This window comes from Ostrinia furnacalis, unplaced genomic scaffold, assembly GCF_004193835.3.
Source record: "Ostrinia furnacalis isolate ACB-3 unplaced genomic scaffold, ASM419383v2 OfSCF0093, whole genome shotgun sequence".
Lineage (NCBI taxonomy): Eukaryota > Metazoa > Arthropoda > Insecta > Lepidoptera > Crambidae > Ostrinia > Ostrinia furnacalis.
In genome coordinates this window covers 8434-26438 of record NW_021130332.1, presented here as the reverse complement: position 1 = coordinate 26438, position 18005 = coordinate 8434, and the positions used below count along the sequence as shown (strand labels likewise).

At 37.7% G+C, this 18005-nt stretch overlaps 1 protein-coding gene across 1 annotated transcript in view; it reads left to right on the top strand.

Moving 5' to 3' along the window:
* LOC114351858 (uncharacterized) overlaps positions 1-16898 on the top strand; it is a 66839-nt gene extending 49941 nt beyond the window's left edge. Inside the window, exons 21-36 of the mRNA XM_028303205.1 lie at positions 61-152; positions 790-893; positions 1417-1504; positions 2827-3039; positions 3576-3665; positions 4640-4763; positions 5337-5466; positions 6112-6215; positions 7469-7489; positions 8002-8190; positions 9263-9354; positions 9878-9981; positions 10705-10792; positions 11990-12202; positions 12799-12951; positions 15658-16898. Coding sequence (XP_028159006.1) covers positions 61-152; positions 790-893; positions 1417-1504; positions 2827-3039; positions 3576-3665; positions 4640-4763; positions 5337-5466; positions 6112-6215; positions 7469-7489; positions 8002-8190; positions 9263-9354; positions 9878-9981; positions 10705-10792; positions 11990-12202; positions 12799-12951; positions 15658-15706 — 1854 coding nt within the window. The 3' untranslated portion in view covers positions 15707-16898. The remainder of the gene's footprint in view (positions 1-60; positions 153-789; positions 894-1416; positions 1505-2826; positions 3040-3575; positions 3666-4639; positions 4764-5336; positions 5467-6111; positions 6216-7468; positions 7490-8001; positions 8191-9262; positions 9355-9877; positions 9982-10704; positions 10793-11989; positions 12203-12798; positions 12952-15657) is intronic.
* The last annotated feature ends 1107 nt before the right edge of the window (positions 16899-18005 follow it).

Below are 18005 nucleotides of genomic sequence, written 5' to 3'. Positions count from 1 at the left end.
AACAACGGTCGTTGTAAATTAAACCCTACTGAACTGAACATAGCGTTGACAATCCCACAGCAAGGGGACTACGTGAACCGAGAGAACGCGCCCCCCGAGCCCGCCCCCCGCCAGAAGAGAAGGAGAGACTTCTTCGGCACCATCAAGAGAAGGTAACTACTTATTAATTACTTAAATAATCCATAAACTTATACACTTTCCTTCAAAGTAACTCTTAGACATTCATTTTATGAGGTCACAGCCGTGTAGACAATTGTGCCTTTAAAAACATGACACAATATCGTAAAATGATATTCTATAATCAATATTTCACTGGCGCCCAACGTGGTTTTTCATTGACGCCCAACGTGTTTTTTCAGTGGCGCCCAACGTGGTATGTCAGTGCAACCTAACGTGGTATTTTATTACCACTTAACCTGGTGTTCTATTGGTGTGTCCAATGTGGTGATTGATTGCGCTCAACATATTGTTTCACTGGCGCCCAACGTGTTGTTTCACTGGCGCCCAATGTGTTGTTTCACTAGCGCCCAACGTGGTGTCCAGTTAACGTCAAATAGCTCATGACATTCAAAATGGCCAAAAATTTGACAACACAACCTTATTTCAATTGTAACAAAGACGTGTTGCGAACTTTTTATTTACTTTGGGTCTTACAAACTATTTGACACTGACTGTTCAACATGATTGGCGCCCAACGTGGTGTTTCACTGGCGCCCAACGTGGTGTTTTCAAAACAAAAAGGACTTATCTAGGGGCATAGTTCTAACCATTTATTACTTATTTCCTTAGACTGGGTCGCTCCCGCACTCGCGGCGCGTCGCTTGACCTTCCAGACTCGGACATAGACAACCAGAGTCGCATACGCAGCGTCAGCGCTGAGAGAAACAGCCATGGTAAGTGTTGAATTTAAGAATGGTTTTGGATTTTTTACGACTTCGGAGGATAATAAAGGCACTGATCTGTCATAACAACAGAGCAAAACTTTCATTAGCACGGTCTCCATGGTAGAGCATACACAATATTCATGTTTTTTTAACTTATTGGTGTTACCAACAGAGGTGCCTCTTGAACCGACCTTATGCTTCAACCACACCAATGCATGCAGATCGCCATCGCCGGCGCGAACACGGCGCGATCATAGAGAAATGACAGGTCGCGTGAACTGTCATGGGTCGCGCAACCTGTCATTGGCCTTTGATCGCGCCGGTGGTGTGGTTGAAGCTTTAAGTTTGTTATTTTTAATTATCTCCGGACAGCCCATCGCTTTTATCTAGCCTAGGTAAACTTCTAGGTTTAAACTATAATATTAAACTTATCCCTTTTATACTTTAAATGTATTACTGCAGTAGGTAAGCATGATGATAAAAATAATTTCAAGTATCTGATTATTGATTGTATTTTACATTTATTTTCCAGAAAAAGCCTTATCCGTCCCCAATAGAAACGTATATTCGGCCGGCGCGTCGCCCGCGCAATCCGGCGACGAATCGAGGACTTCCAGAAGGTACGGTCTTGTCCATACTCCTTGTCATTCAGGAATTGGCTGCTATTTGATCAAATTATTCTTGTATGGTCTCTATAGGGGGATGTGTTCTATTACTTGAGTGCAATATTGGATGCATAATATGCCAGCGAAAAAAAACTTGTAGGTACACATAATACTGGCATGTTTGTACAAATATTTGCCATATCTCTTTGACTAAAGTAAATGATAAACCTTGTAACCTTATACTAGAGTTAGTTACCAGTGATGACTTTTGCTTCAATTACGTAAATATTTTACAGAGTTTAAAAATATTCACAAAAATAGATCAAAAATCAACTGGGGGTACTTTTCTTGTCAGAAAAATCTTCTTTTTAAATACTTATTATTTTATTTGGTATTTGAAATTATATTCTCTGGTTATTATTTATAAATATATAAATAAAATATTTTTGCTGTGGCATGGCAAGGCTACATTATACACCAATAATTTTATTTATTTATTCTAACTTATATAAATAAATAGTAGTTTTACTAACTGCTTTTAACTTTAAATAATGCTGTCTTGCCATAAAAAATAATTCAAATACATTTTAAAGCTTAATATCCTCTGTAATAAAAACAAATGAAAATTCTTCTTTTTACCTTTTTTGAAGAAGAATAAAAAGGTTTTATATTATTACTGAGGGTATTTAACGAGTGGATATTATATTAGCATAATTAATTGAGCATTTTCTCTTTTTTTCATCTACCAACACTCACAACTGCTGGGGGTAAACGCACTGCAATCTGGTAACACTGGTTTTTCTTACTAATGGTTCTACTTTTTAATAAAACTACGCTCGAATGATTCGCTTTATTTTACTTTTCAATCTTTCGCATGTCTGTTTTACAAATTATTTCATGAATTTTGATTTTAATATCATTATTATATTTCTTTTTCAAATGCTTGTCTCTGATTTTGCACTCGCTGTTATTTACAATCCTTTTGTCATTTATTATAATGAATACTTTTGCACTACATTTCCCGCCACAAAAATCATTCTTCAATATTTCTCTTTTGATCTACCAAAATTCCATTCCATCTGATTCCATAAACTTCAATCCGAACCACACCTTTCCAAACGACCTCAATCCACCTACCCCTAAATCTCAATCCATTCCACGTAACCCCAATCCATTCCACGTAACCCCAATCCATTCCACATAACCCCAATCCATTCCACGTAACCCCTATCCATTCCACGTAACCCCAATCCATTCCACGTAACCCCAATCCATTCCACGTAACCCCAATCCATTCCACGTAACCCCAATCCGTGCAACAAAATGTAACCCAAAAGGTCCTCTCTCAGCGAAGTGTCCGGATTCAGTACGGCGTCCGCCCGGACGTTTATCCATGAAGCATCTACCCTGGTGCTGGAGACCATAGAGGCTGGCATCAAGAAGCACTACCTGGTTCCCCTGACTGTGGCGCAGAGGTCCCGGTGGCGACGGAAGGGCGTCAAGCTCCATATTTACAACGAGCACACGTTTATCGCTAAACATCTGAGCGGGTGAGGAATGATTTTGGATAAATTATGTTTTGTATATGTCATAGTCAAAGGTCGATATGTAGTCTCTTCGCGGAATGACTGGTCTATCCTAGGTTTGACCAAGGCCTTCAGGCAAACCCCGAAGTGAATTCTCATTTCGGCCTTTGACTAAGTCAAACCTAGAAGTGCCTCAACTGTTCAGTCAAACGTCGAAACTATAATAATCTGTTTCGGGCTTTGCCTAGTCAATCCTAGAAACGACTAGCAGACTCGGTCAAAAGTAGACGGCAAATAGAAAACCANGCGATTTATTTGATGCCGAGTGTATATTAGTTGTAACACCATATTGGGCGCCAATATTCTATTGTTATTTACCAAATATTAAATATCTATGGTTTACCTACATAGCGATACATAGAAGAAATGTAAGTGTGAGGCAATGATCGAATAAATCTCTATTTCCCAATATTATCAGCGTACCTACTACTAAGTTCTAATACCACGTTGGGCGCCAAGTTTCAAATTCCAATGTTTACTCATAATCTCTTGTCTTCCAGCGACCTGTCTCCGCAGACAGCGGAGCTCCTGTTCGAGGTGTATGACCGCACTGGCCCGCCCTCCCCCGGCGGAGGTTCTACACAACATAGGTTTGTATTGAGTTATATGAGTTCTTGAGTGGAGTGGAGTGACTCGACATGCATGACCTTACATGTAATGCTCGTAGTACCGTCCACACGTAGAATTCAAGTTACATAATAGACATGTTGACACCATCAATCAATTGACGTACTTTTTAAAACTGTCAAAACGAAATTCTTCCATACATTTTGTATGGCACTACAAGCAAGTGACATCACTATTTTTTCAACTCAATTAAACTACTTTTTTCAATTACAATGCGAACAAAAATCGTAATTTACAGGTAATTTAAAATTAATTAAGTTTTTAAGACCAGAATGAAGGGTCTTCTTAAAAAAGTTGTGGTTTTGAATTAATGGGGTATGGTGTCAAACTGTCTATGAATTACTTTACTTTTACTTTTCAAAATGTGGTTGTGTGTGTGATGACACGGTGGATTACATTACACCCGTCTGGACCCGGCTTAAGTAGAGAAACCCTATGATTTACTAACTATACCTACACTCTTTATTTCGTGCAAATTGATTACAATCGGCAGTAAGAATTTCAACTCGCACAATTTTTACGGCTCCTACAACTTAAGGACGAAGCACACTTATCAACCCGGAAACGGATTATAACCGTATCAACTCGAGGCGGTCAGTATTCTTATTCGCACCTGGAATCAGATTCCCCTGGTACACCTATCCCAACCAAGGTGTTCCTACCCCCTCTAGATCAGATTACCCCCTCCTAAATCAGACTACCCCCTCTAAATCAATAGAGTCAGATCTAGCAAGTTATTAACGCCTCGCCTCACGGCGAAAGGTGATTATGGTGTTAATCCCTTTCTGGGTTGTTAAGTGTGCTATGTCCTTTTGTGCCCAAAATAATTTCAGTGAATTATAATTTTTTATTTGTAAGAAAGTACTACAAAGGCCATACTTTCCGCTGGATAATTAGCCCTTGGAATAGAAAGCCTACAAGAACTACTTTTTCCCAGGTTCCTCGGTCTAGGCCTGGTAGGGATAGACGAGCTCCTGGCCGCGCCGTCCCAGCGGCAACAGATCGCGCTGCAGACCCGGCCCATGGAGGAACACGACGTGTCCGGGACACTCACTGTGGAGGTATGGGACACTTTGTTATGAAGGGACAGTTGATTGAACAGAAAAGTTGACAGTTTGACACAGTTGATTGGATCACCTTATAAGATGTGATTAAGTTAGAAATATGCTAACATCAGGCCTCTTCAATCCGTCTGGCCATAAACTAGCCAAACCCTCTGTTTTGTCTTTGGTGAATTAGGGAGCGTCCTCCTGTAATGGAGTTGGAACTCTCCCATCTAAATTGTCTATGGCAAAGACGATTAGTTAACAGCTCCAAAATTCAATTGACTAAGTAACAATATTTATTGATTAAATTAATACGGCAAACTGAGAAGAAACATAAGGCGTTAAATTACAAAAACTTAAATAGGCTTTAGACACGTGTTTAAAATTATGTTTTCGTACTAAATGTCAATTTAAACATGTGTTCAACGCCCGTTTAACTTTTGTAATAAGCTCCTTTTAATTTTTAGATCAAGAAAGATAGAAATGTTTTTAAAGAAGTTGTGGCTTGGAATTATTGTCTAGGAATCTCTGTACCGTTAAACCGCGCGTTAAAATAATTCGTTCACAATTCTACCCGTTTTGTTCCAGTTCCTGTTCATAGAAGGCGCCGACATCCCCGACTTAGGCTCGCGGCCGTTCAAGATCAAGGAGAGCCTGCGAACGCTCTCGCCCCAAGGACATATGACCACCACCACCAAGACTGTCTTCAAGCAGAATGGTGAGACTGGCAACGAATTGTATTGAGTCTTTTAGTATTACACACAAGCGTTGACGTTGCTTTGCGTCGTCGCAACTCGCAACGCACACAAAGTGCCTAATTACAAAAAAATTAAACTAGTGATCAACTTCCACATTTCTCATCAGTTTCCATCTAGTCATCCCACCTAGACACATGGCCACCACCACCAAAACTGTCTTCAAGCAGAATGGTGAGACTGGCAAGAATTTGTATGAAGTCTATGGAGTCCTAGTAACACCATGTTGGGCGCCAATCTTATATTGAATTAATGATAGATTACAAACGAATAATAAGTAAATCTCTATTTTCTAAAGTAAGTGGCCTTGAGGTGGTAAGGCTGGGCAACGATTTATTTTCCTTCAGGTTCTATATTTGAAGTCTATGGAGTCCTAGTATCACTGAGACTGATTTCCACAACTAATATTTACAATGAAATTTTGTAAGGATGGATGTTTGCCTGTTTTTCACGCAAAAGTACTGCACAGATTTTGATTTATGTAGCTGTAAGATTCAGGAAAAAATATAGGATATTGGAAGTGGATACACGCGCGATTAATTTATTACTTTCTGTGATAGACCGGAGTGTTCCATTTTTGAGTTTATAACTCCAATATTTTCTTCCAGGTCACGACAACAGCCAACTAACGGAGTCGGCGCTGCGAGAGCTGGAGCTCAGCCCTACTAGTGCTGCCAATAAGTCCACACTCATCATACACTCCGTACAGAGGGTAGGCATACATAAACATAGGTAGTCTGCTCTAAGGGGGACAGTTCTGATAAGGGATTGGGAGGGGAAATCTAGAAGGGGTAAAGCCTGGTCCGTGAGCACGTAGAATCCCGTCCAATGACCCCACGCTACCCATCCTTATCGCTCGCGCGTAATTATGTTGCTGTCGCGACTGTGCGACGGGCGCCCGCAGTGAGTGTGCGAGCGCGACAGCAACATAATTACGCGCGAGCGATAGGGATGGGTAGCTTGGGGTCATTGGACAAAATTCTACGTGCTCGCAGATCAGACTATAGAGGGTATAATATGGGGGTGGGGCAGTCTAGAGGGGGATGGCTCATCATACACTCCCTGCAGAGAATAGGCACACATTAGAGACATAGATAGCTCGATCTAAGGGGGCTGCAGTCTGCTCCAGGGGGGAGAAAGTAGTCTGATCTAGAAGGGTATTTATTTATTTAATTAAAATGCAAGTGAGCTTACAAATAGATCCAAAGCGCTTACATCACAAATTACATTAAGGAGGGGTAATCTGATTTAGGAGGGGGTAGTCTGATCTAGGAGGAATAGGAGAGGGAGGAATACTAATCTAAAGGGGATAGTCTGATCTAGGAGTGGGCAGTCTGGTCTAGGAGGGGGTAGTCTGATCCAGGAGGGGGTAGTCTGATGTAGGAGGGGATAGTCTGGTCCAGGAGGGGAGGGAGTCTGGTCCAGTAGAGGGGAAGTCTGATATAGAGGGGGTAGTCTGATCTAGGAGGGGGTAGTCTGATATGGGGACTAGAGGGGAGGACAGTCTGACCTTTCTAAGAGAGGAGGCAAGTTGATTATGATATCATTTTATAAGTAAAGACTTGAACTTCGTTAATTAGGTACCTATTATCATTTTAATTCTGTGAGTGTGAAAGTTCGTGTGTGGAAAGGAATGATTGTGTTTGTCCACCCCCATAATTGTGTGATATCATAATCTTGTAAAAATCGTTTGAAAACGATTTATTCATTGCCTAACTGTATTGTAAAATAGGTTTTATTTTAATGTCATTTTAACACTGTCTGGTGGTAACTTTGAAACATTTAAGTATTAAAATTTCCCTTATTTACTTTATTTTTTATTTTCTTTACTTATTTTTCTTTAATTTTTTGTTTCAATAATGCAATGATGTTTCAAAATTATCACCAAAGAGTAAAGAGTGATCGTGTTAACGTATTTTTGTTTTTTTTTTTTTTATCTGCGTGGTGCATGACATGAAATTATAGGAGCCGAAGAAATCTATAAAGGTGGGTTCATATTCATTTAAATAATTAATAACGATTGGGTCTTTTGATCGAAATAAATAACATAAATTACTTTAATTTTAATATCTTTTTATCGATGAAAAGTACCCAACTGTATTTTTGTGTTAGTAAAGTTGCATTTTTATACAGTCCCTTCTGTACAGACCTAGCTAGTTTTTCCAGCATGTTCCATGCCCTAGTTTAGTCAGTCTATCATTTTGGATGTCATTTCACTGAGTCTTAATCTTATCAGAGATTATTCTGGAATCTTATAATATTATAAGGAAGAAAAAGGTAATGTAGGTACTTCTCATAAATGCCATTTTTATAAAGAATATTAACTAGCATTCTCTATGTATACAGCTCTTTCTGTCATGATGAGAAAACGGAGCCTTTTGGTGCCATGTCTCAAAAATAAAATAAATTTTAAAAGTAGATAATCTAATTCCTAGTAAAATGACGTCCAATTTTGTGTTGTTTGTTTTACACTAACATTCCAAAACTCTTACAAAAAGGTTGAACTAACCGATTCCGGCAAATTCGTCGAAGTCGAACGGGAGGTCATAGACAAGGAGGCCCAAGAAAAACCCATAGAGGAGATAGAGGAGGGTGTGAAACAGAAATCGGTCACCCCCAACCAATCTCCAGGAAAAAGTGTGAGGATAAAAGAAAATGGGGACAAAATACCCGAGAACGGAGAAGCGGTGAGTTGCTAGCCGTTGATAGCTACACTTTTCTGACTTGGTGGTGGGAAAAGGAACTAGAATAAATACATAATGTTGTGGGTTAAATTCAATAATTTATTTGCTAGAATACATAATTAAAAAAGCGACACCTAGTTGATTTTTTTCCTGCTCCTTAAAACAATGAAATATCTATAGCAGAATCGATTTCACGGTCTCATGGAGCGAAATACCTTACTTAGTTTACATACTATCGGCCACAGAGTTAACTATCCATTTCCGTTTTTGCTCTCGCTCTCGTGAAATGGTGATTCTTTGCGATAGAACGAGACGACATGACCGGCAACGGGCAGTTAACACTGTTGCCGTTAGTACGAAAAGAGAGATCTAGATAACACTTTGGTGTAGGTACCTACTTAACCACTGAGATAGAAAAGTCAGTAGCTATGATCTACAGTTGAAATATCATTTTAACTCAGAATCATTTTAAGTACTTTTTGGTTATAATTCTTATTCAGTCCTCAAGACTTGAAAGAAAAATTCGAAGGGTAACAATTACATATACGAATATACATAAATGAATCCTAAAGGTTATCGTGTAGGTACCTTGATATTTCAACTTAGCGGCATTTTTATAGTGTGTCGTTTTAAAAACTAATTTATTAATTAACTAATAGTTATGCGCATGACTTCACTTTATTCTTGTAAATCTGGTAAGACGCACATATTATTTTGAAACGATTTATTTATTTAAGTATTTATATCGCATATTATTATACAATTTATATTTATTTATAATTTTATTACTACCCTACTAGATAATACAGAGCACAGCATTAATAATGCACAAGTTTTTTGAAATTTTAATGTGGTAATTCTGTAATTAAAAAAGTCGTACAATACAACAGAATTGTCACCCATATTAATTACACTTTTCACTGAGATCGAAACTTTAATTTTACATTAAAACATTAGATTATTTCAGTAAATATACCTAAATAAAAACTGTTAACGCAGTATAAAATTTTCCAAACAAAATTATCGTAGAAAATTAAACCCTACTGAACTGAACATAGCGTTGACAATCCCACAGCAAGGGGACTACGTGAACCGAGAGAACGCGCCCCCCGAGCCCGCCCCCCGCCAGAAGAGAAGGAGAGACTTCTTCGGCACCATCAAGAGAAGGTAACTTTCCTATTATTTACTTACGTAAAATAAAATTGTTTAATCAATATTGACTGGCGCCCAACATGGTGTCATTGGCGCCCAACGTGTTGTTTCACTGGCGCCCAAAGTGGTGTGTCAGTGCCACCTAACGTGGTATGTCATTACCACTTAATCTGGTGTTCTATTGGTGTGTCCAATGTGGTGATTGATGGCGCCCAACATATTGTTTCACTGGCGCCCAACGTGTTGTTTCATTGGTGCCCAACGTGTTGTTTCAGTGGTGTACATTGTGTTGTCCAGTTAGCGTCAAATAGCTCGTGACATTCAAAATGGCCAAAAAGTTGACAACACAACCTTATTTCAATTGTAACAAAGACGTGTTGCGAACTTTTTAGTTACTTTGGGTCTTACAAACTATTTGACACTGACTGTCCAACGTGATTGGCGCCCAACGTGGTGTTTCACTGGCGCCCAACGTGGTGTTTTCAAAACAAAAAGAACTTATCTAGGGGGCCTAATTATTTATTACTTATTTTCCCAGACTGGGTCGCTCCCGCACTCGCGGCGCGTCGCTTGACCTTCCAGACTCGGACATAGACAACCAGAGTCGCATACGCAGCGTCAGCGCAGAGAGAAACAGCCATGGTGAGTGTTGAATTTAAGAACGGTATTGCACATGATTTTTTTTTTAATCTGTAGCTAGTAGGTAGATTTCAGAGGGCTTAGTGTGAGTTTACATCAAATGTCGTCACTAGTGACCGCGTAAAAAATAATTTAACGCCCCCTGTACCCCTTTTGGAGGAATAATGAAAGCATTAATTGATATGCCATAATTTGAATTATAGAGCAGAACATGCATTAGCAAATTACAATGGAGAAGACGGAAGAGAGCATAGACAATGTTTACAAATTTTCTAAACTTGTTGGTGTTGCCAACAAAGGTGACTTTAGAAACGACCTTAAAGCTCATAGCAGACTTATCAACTCGGAAAGGGATCGACACCATATCGCCTTCCGCGAGCTGTAATAGCCTTTCGCGCTCGGTGCGGATAAGTGTGCATGGTTATATAAATAAATGGATAAATGTGTGTGTGTATGGATGGAGTTTCATACAAAGAATACTGACCGCCTCGAGTTGATACGGTTACCATCCGGGTTGATAAATGTGAGACGTCTTTATGCTTGTTATTTTTCATAAGTTTCAGTTAATTATCTCCGAACAGGAGCGCTTTTATTTAGCCTAGGTAAACTTCTAGGTTTAAACTGTAATACTAAACTTGTCCTTGTTTAAAATTACTGCAGTAAGCAAGATGATAAAAATCATGTTACATATTTGATTATTGATTGTATATTATATTTATTTTCCAGAAAAAGCCTTATCCGTCCCCAATAGAAACGTATATTCGGCCGGCGCGTCACCCGCGCAATCCGGCGACGAATCGAGGACTTCCAGAAGGTACGGTCTTGTCCATACTCCTTTTCATTCAGGAATTGGCTGTTATTTGATCAAATTCTTCTTGTATGGTCTCTATAGGGGGATGTGTGGGTTTATTACTTGAGTGCAATATTGGATACATAATAATGCCAGCGAAAAAAATCTAGTACACATAATATTGGCATGTTTATACAAATATTTGCCATATCTCTTTGACTAAAGTAAATAAATTATAAACCTTACATACTAGACTTAGTTACCAGTGATGACTTTTGATTCAATTACGTAAATATTTTACAGAGTTTAAAAATATTCACAAAAAATAGATCAAAAATCAACTGGGGGTACTTTTCTTGTCAGAAACATCTTCTTTTTAGAACTTATTCTTTTATTTGGTATTTGAAATTATATTCTCTAGTTATTATTTATAAATATATAAATAAAATATTTTGCTGTGGCATGGCAAGGCTACATTATACACCAATAATTATATTTATTTATTCTAACTTATATAAATAAATAGTAGTTTTACTAACTGCTTTTAACTTTAAATAATGCTGTCTTGCCATAAAGAATAATTAAAATACATTTTAAAGCTTAATATCCTCTGTAATAAAAACAAATGAAAATTCTTCTTTTTACCTTTTTTGAAGAAGAATAAAAAGGTTTTATATTATTACTGAGGGTATTTAACGAGTGGATATTATATTAGCATAATTAATTGAGCATTTTCTCTTTTTTTCATCTACCAACACTCACAACTGCTGGGGGTAAACGCACTGCAATCTGGTAACACTGGTTTTTCTTACTAATGGTTCTACTTTTTAATAAAACTGCGCTCGAATATGTCTGTTTTACAATTTTTTCACGAATTTTGATTTTAATATCATTTTTTTTTCAAATGCTTTTCTCTGATTTTGCACTCGCTGTTATTTACAAACCTTTTATCATTTATCATAATGAATACTTTTGCACTACATTTCCCGTCACAAAAATCATTCATCAATATTTCTCTTTTGATCTACCAAAATTTCATTCCATCTGATTCCATAAACTTCAATCCGAACCACACCTTCCCAAACGACCTCAATCCACCTACCCCTAATCTCAATCCATTCCACGTAACCCCAATCCATTCCACGTAACCCCAATCCATTCCACGTAACCCCAATCCATTCCACGTAACCCCAATCCACGCAACAAAATGTAACCCAAAAGGTCCTCTCTCAGCGAAGTGTCCGGATTCAGTACGGCGTCCGCCCGGACGTTTATCCACGAAGCATCTACCCTGGTGCTGGAGACCATAGAGGCTGGCATCAAGAAGCACTACCTGGTTCCCCTGACTGTGGCGCAGAGGTCCCGGTGGCGACGGAAGGGCGTCAAGCTCCATATCTACAATGAGCACACGTTTATCGCTAAACATCTGAGCGGGTGAGGAATGATTTTGGATAAATTATGTTTTGTGATTATATTGTGTTCTTAATTAACTTAATAGTAAGTGTGTAAGTCGAAGTCCAGTTGGCATTGTGCAAAAGTTGTGTGATTGAAATTTTGCCGTTGAACTTTTTATTCATCATCATTATCTCAGCCATAGGACGTCCACTGCTGAATATAGGCCTCACCCAATTCATATTGCCCGTTGGTAGCGGTCTGTGTCCAGCGCCTTCAGCTACCTTTATCAGGTCGTCGGTCCACCTCGTGGGTGGACGTTCCACGCTGCGTTTTCCGGTACGCGGCCTTCACTCCAGAACCTTACTGCCCCATCGGCCGTCAGTTCTGCGTACTAGTGCCCTGCCCATTGCCACTTCAGCTTGCTAATCCGTCGGACTATGTCAGCGACTTTAGTTCGTTTACGGATCTCCTCATTTCTGATTCGATCTCGTAAAGAAACACCGAGCATAGCCCTCTCTATAGCACGCTGTGCAACCTTGAGCTTCTGTATAAGGCCTATAGTGAGAGGCCACGTTTCCGAGCCATAAGTCATCACCTTTTCATTACGATAACGATTCGAATGTTTCTCTTTCCAGCGGCACCGTGTGCGAAGTATGCACCAAGACAATAGCGCGGCGCCTCGGCAAGCAAGGCTACGAGTGCCGCGACTGCAACCTGCGCTGCCACAAGCACTGCCACGTGCGCGCGCCCGGCACGTGCCCGCACTCCTCCGTGCACAATATGGAGCTGTAAGTGCAAGGAATAGGGTGTATATTCCTGTAGCAAGAGAGACATAGAGTCAAGAATTCCAGACACATCTCAGTGCACTTTATAAGTGCGAAGGATAGGGTACAAAGTCGTGTAGCAACGCCCATTGGCAACTTACATAGTCTCTAGTTACGTGCCGTACCGACACCACACTCCTCCATGTACAGTTTGGAGCTGTAAGTGGGGGGAATAGGGTGTAAATTCCTGTAGCTAAAGTACGGTCGCCGAGCACGTAGAATTTCGCACACTCACTGCGGACAGACACATCTCAGTGCACAACTAAAGTGCGAGGGATAGGGAGTAAAATGGCAATCGGCAACACATATAAGTAGTTTCTTTCTGGGCACATGCCTGTACTTACTCCTCCGTGCACAATATGGAGCGTAAGTGCGGGGGATAGGATGTACATTCCTGTAGCTACACAGAAATAGAGACAATAATTCCAGACACTTGATCCGTATTGTCCGTGTGTAAAATATGGAGCTGTAAATGCGAGAGATAGGGTGTAAAGTCGTGTAGCAAACTAGCAACGCCCATCAGCACTAGTCACGTGCAGTACCAACACTCCTCCGTGCACAATATGGAGCTGTAAGTGCGGGGAATAGGGTGTATATTCCTGTAGCAAGACAGAAATAGTCAATAATTCCAGCGGAAACTTAAGGACGTAGCGCACTTATCAACCTGGAAAGGGATCGCAACTCTATCAACTCGGGGTGGTCTTCTTTGTATGAAACTCCATACTGCAACGCACACGACTTGTTATTGTGGTTGACAGCGTAAAAAGGCGATAACAGCTCGCGAAAGATACGATGTTGATCCCTTTCCGAGTTAAATCTACTGTGACCTTAGGATTCCAGACACTTACTGGAAATTCTCCGTGCACAATATGGAGAGATAGGGTGTAAAGTCGAGTAGCAGTGCCCACAGGCAACTTAAATCATTTCTAGGCACTTGTCCGCACTCCTCAGTGCACAATATGGAGCTGTAAGTAGGGGGGATAGGGTGTATATTCCTGTAGCAGCGCAGAGAGCACCTTAGACAGTGATTGATAACATCGAGCCATAAACTCTGATTCCTTACATCATTGGTTCCCAAAGTGGGGGGTGCGCCCCCTTGTAAGAAACCTGCGACCAATAAATAATCTTGATTGGAGGGGGGTGCGCGGATTTTTTTGTATGGTCGGAAGGGGGCGCGTCTCAAATAAGTTTGGGAACCAATGCCTTATCATGATCTATATCTCATCAACTATAACATACTTATTGTTATTATGTGCATTTGTTAGGCTACACTATAAGCACACAACATACTAGCCTTTAGACTTAATGACTTAAAATAAAGTAACACACAACAAAAGGCCAGGAAATCAGTAAAGGTGATACATAACTATGTGCTTGCATTCATTCATTTCTTACTACCACATTATTATCATGTAGTTTCTGCATCAATTAAACAATATGCCATCTTGTTCAAGCTAATTATTATCATTTATGGGAATGATCTGCCTTTTTCTAAAAAAAATAAAGCTTTTAGTATAAAAAACATAAAAATAATACATATCTGGTGAAAAAAATCACAAATGAAGTAAAAATGATGGCACAAAGTATGAAAAGATAAGAAAAAGGCAGAAAATATATGGAAGTTTATGAGAATGTTATAGAAAATGTGCTTATGATTATGTGGTAATTAATAAATTTAAAGAAAATTACTCAATGTCTCTTAAACTTCTGAAATTATTTTTATGCTGCTATAGCTTATAAATAACTTTATTTTCAATGCTGCCAAAGGTCACATTCCCATAGCTTTGGAAATGGAAGGTACTTACATAGTTTAAATTAGCTTTTTGAGCTTTGCCATCATATCTTTTTATATATTTGATTTCCTACGTACCTACTTATCTATAATTTTACAACTATCTACATTTATTCATCACAAATGCTTTGATATTTTTATTTTAGTAGTGCGTACTTAGTTATTATCTTATTTTGCCACATATTATGTAGTAACAGGATTATGTACTTAAAAAAAATATATGAAATTAAAGTTAGGATTATACTTATTTTTATATTTCATGCATTCATCCGCTTTTGCAATTATTCACTATAAGATTTTAAGTCGATGAAAAGAGTGTCAGTGATTTTTTTAAACTTTTTTTTAGATATTTCGACATGATATTTATTTTAATATTGTTATTCTTCTAGATCCATGCTCCCTGTGCTAAATGAGTAATCGAGATAAGCAAGAAGACTGCAAGAAAAATATATTTAAAAAACACAAAAAAATACACGAGCAATTTCCATTCAGGTTCTTTGAATGTGTTAAAGTTTGTAGTCGCCATTCTGTTTTAGCTTCGTGTGGCATGATTTTATTTTAAATTCTACTTCAGAGAATATTTTTTTATATTACTAACAGCACATTTATTTATTTTACCTTAATAGTTTTTCTCTTTGCATATTTTTCCACTGTTTTATTATTGAAATGCATGAATTTGGTGTCGTAGCACAATTTATTTAACAATCTTCAGAACTGAAGCATTTTGATTGCGTTTATTGGTTTAGATAGTTTATTTTAGGCAAACCACAATACTGTGCGCCTAAAAATATTTTTTTGCATAGTCAAGTGTAATTTTTGTATTGTAGATTGATGTTTTTATTATTTTAAGATTATTAATATGTTTTTCTTTTTCGCAGGACATACATTTCGTCACCATACACCGACAAGAATATACGGATGTTGTGATTCATGAAGCGCTTAAACTGCACAAAACATCACCAATATTACCATCTACTTAAATTATAACAAAATATATACCACAAATCTCTCTAAGTACAACACTTATGTACGCTATTATATACATAGGCTTTTTTACAAATATATTTATAATAAAAAATATAATTCTAGGTTTAAGAGAAACAAACGTAGAGGTTCTGAAGCGTCGCTGAAAATATAAAATACTTTTGAAATTTTCCGCTTTCTGTCACTGATATATTGGCATATAGAGTTAGTTTAGGTATCGCTAGAACCCACCATCAAAACCATTATCTCTAATGCAAATAATTATTAGATATTTATATTGGTCATCACCACACATTGCCTATGACGCCAGCTTAATCAAAAGAGAATTTCAACAAAATCTCTACCTCATTTCCTCAAAGTTACGACAATATATAACTTTATTCAAAGTTACCAGAATATACTATCGTTTTTGTTGTTTTTATGTTGTTATAAAATTTTTAAAATGAATATTGTATAACTCGAATAACTATTTATTTTAGTGACCTAAGTGCTTTTGCACGAAACGTGATCTGTTATTTTGGGTTATTCCAATAAACCCATGGAAAAGGGGGTTTCTGGAATTTTTCTTTGGAACTTTTTGGACAAAAAGTTTAGCAGAGGTTTATTGGAATAGCTGTTATTTTTAATGTGCAATAAAATACTTGCGCTTAGAGCTTCAAACCTACATTTTAAATTAGTCTTAAATAATTTTGGCCATAGTACAGTGACCACCAAGTTTGAACCAGTACTCGTAGATTTCTTATTTGTAAGTGTGAAATTGAGTTTCGAGTGACTGATTTTGTAATGTGCTACAAATTTTTCAATTATTTTTATTTTATAATTGGCACCTACCTATATATTGGTATATCACCCTGTTCTCTCAAAAAGATTATATGTACTTAAACTTTTTTACTATCGCTTACCTAATTCAAAAAAGGCATACTTAAAAAATACATAAATTCTTGAAAAGCCTCGCTAATCGACAAAATGGTCGAATATAACGAATAAATAAGTCAAAAATGGCCTAAAAAGTGTGTTCTTAGTTGTATACATGAAATATTTGTAGCATTTTAAATATGATAATTGTATTCATAATAATTATTACATGACACTTCTATTTGTACTCTTTTGGTGAGATGTTAACGCATAATGTTATGTGGTTCAGTATAATACAAATAATACAACAATTTATTTATAAATGTTGCGCAATGTGTTTACCGTCTGTAATTTTATTTTCCTCTTTTTAATAAAATGCCTTTTTTACATTATACGTTTTATTTACCCGTACAACAGTGTAGGTATCAAAGAATTTCGTATAATATAAAATGGTAGTATAGACAATCTATGGAAAAATTATGTAGGTATTATACCAAAAATCCATTTCTTCTTTATTATTATCAGTCTGAATTTGTTTTAAATCTGTTAAAAGAAGACCAAAAACTTAATTTATACGACACTTCACAAATAAGACAGGACAATTAAAAATTATGCAAACCATTAAAAAACTAGATAGGTGGTGGTGCCTACTGTTACGAAGCACTTCTAGAAATAAAACATAGTGTTTCTCTTATCATTTTATTGACTGGAGCGTATGTACATACAACAGGAAGCTAACATCTCACAGCATCATTGCAATCTCAACACCATTACTTTGGATTCTTGTACACAACACGACCCTTATTTTGAAGACCTTCCATTTGCAAATTCGCCATCTGGCGGTATATGTTTGAATTCTAAACATGCGTGTTATGTACAAAAGTAATTCAAAATCACACGTAAATATCTGTTTAAAAATTTGCATTTTGTATGGAGTTGGGAATTTTTTTTGGGGATATTTAGTATATTTGCAAGTTTTTCAAAAATGACAAATTACTTTTTTTTTCTTTCATTTTTTGATAGTACATGTTTTTTTAAGAGAGGGGTTTGTGGGAGGAGGCAAATTTGACGTTATTTTAGGAAACATATTCACGTACGCGATTCTAGGACTTTACGTTCGGCGGTCGCTGCCGCGGCATGTTCTTTTTTTTTGTAATCCAGCTAGTTTTTTAAAATAAACTTAAATCGCTCGTATCTCGAAAACGGTGCGTCCTAGCGCAAAAATAACGTCAAATTCGCCTCCCCCCGTAGACCCCCCTACTATAAAAATGTGTACTATTAAATGAGAGAAAAAAAAAGTCATTTTGAGCATTTTTCAAAAAGTAAAAAAAAATTCTTGGCTGTAGTAATAGGGGTAACACAGTAATAGTTACAGTTGACAGATATT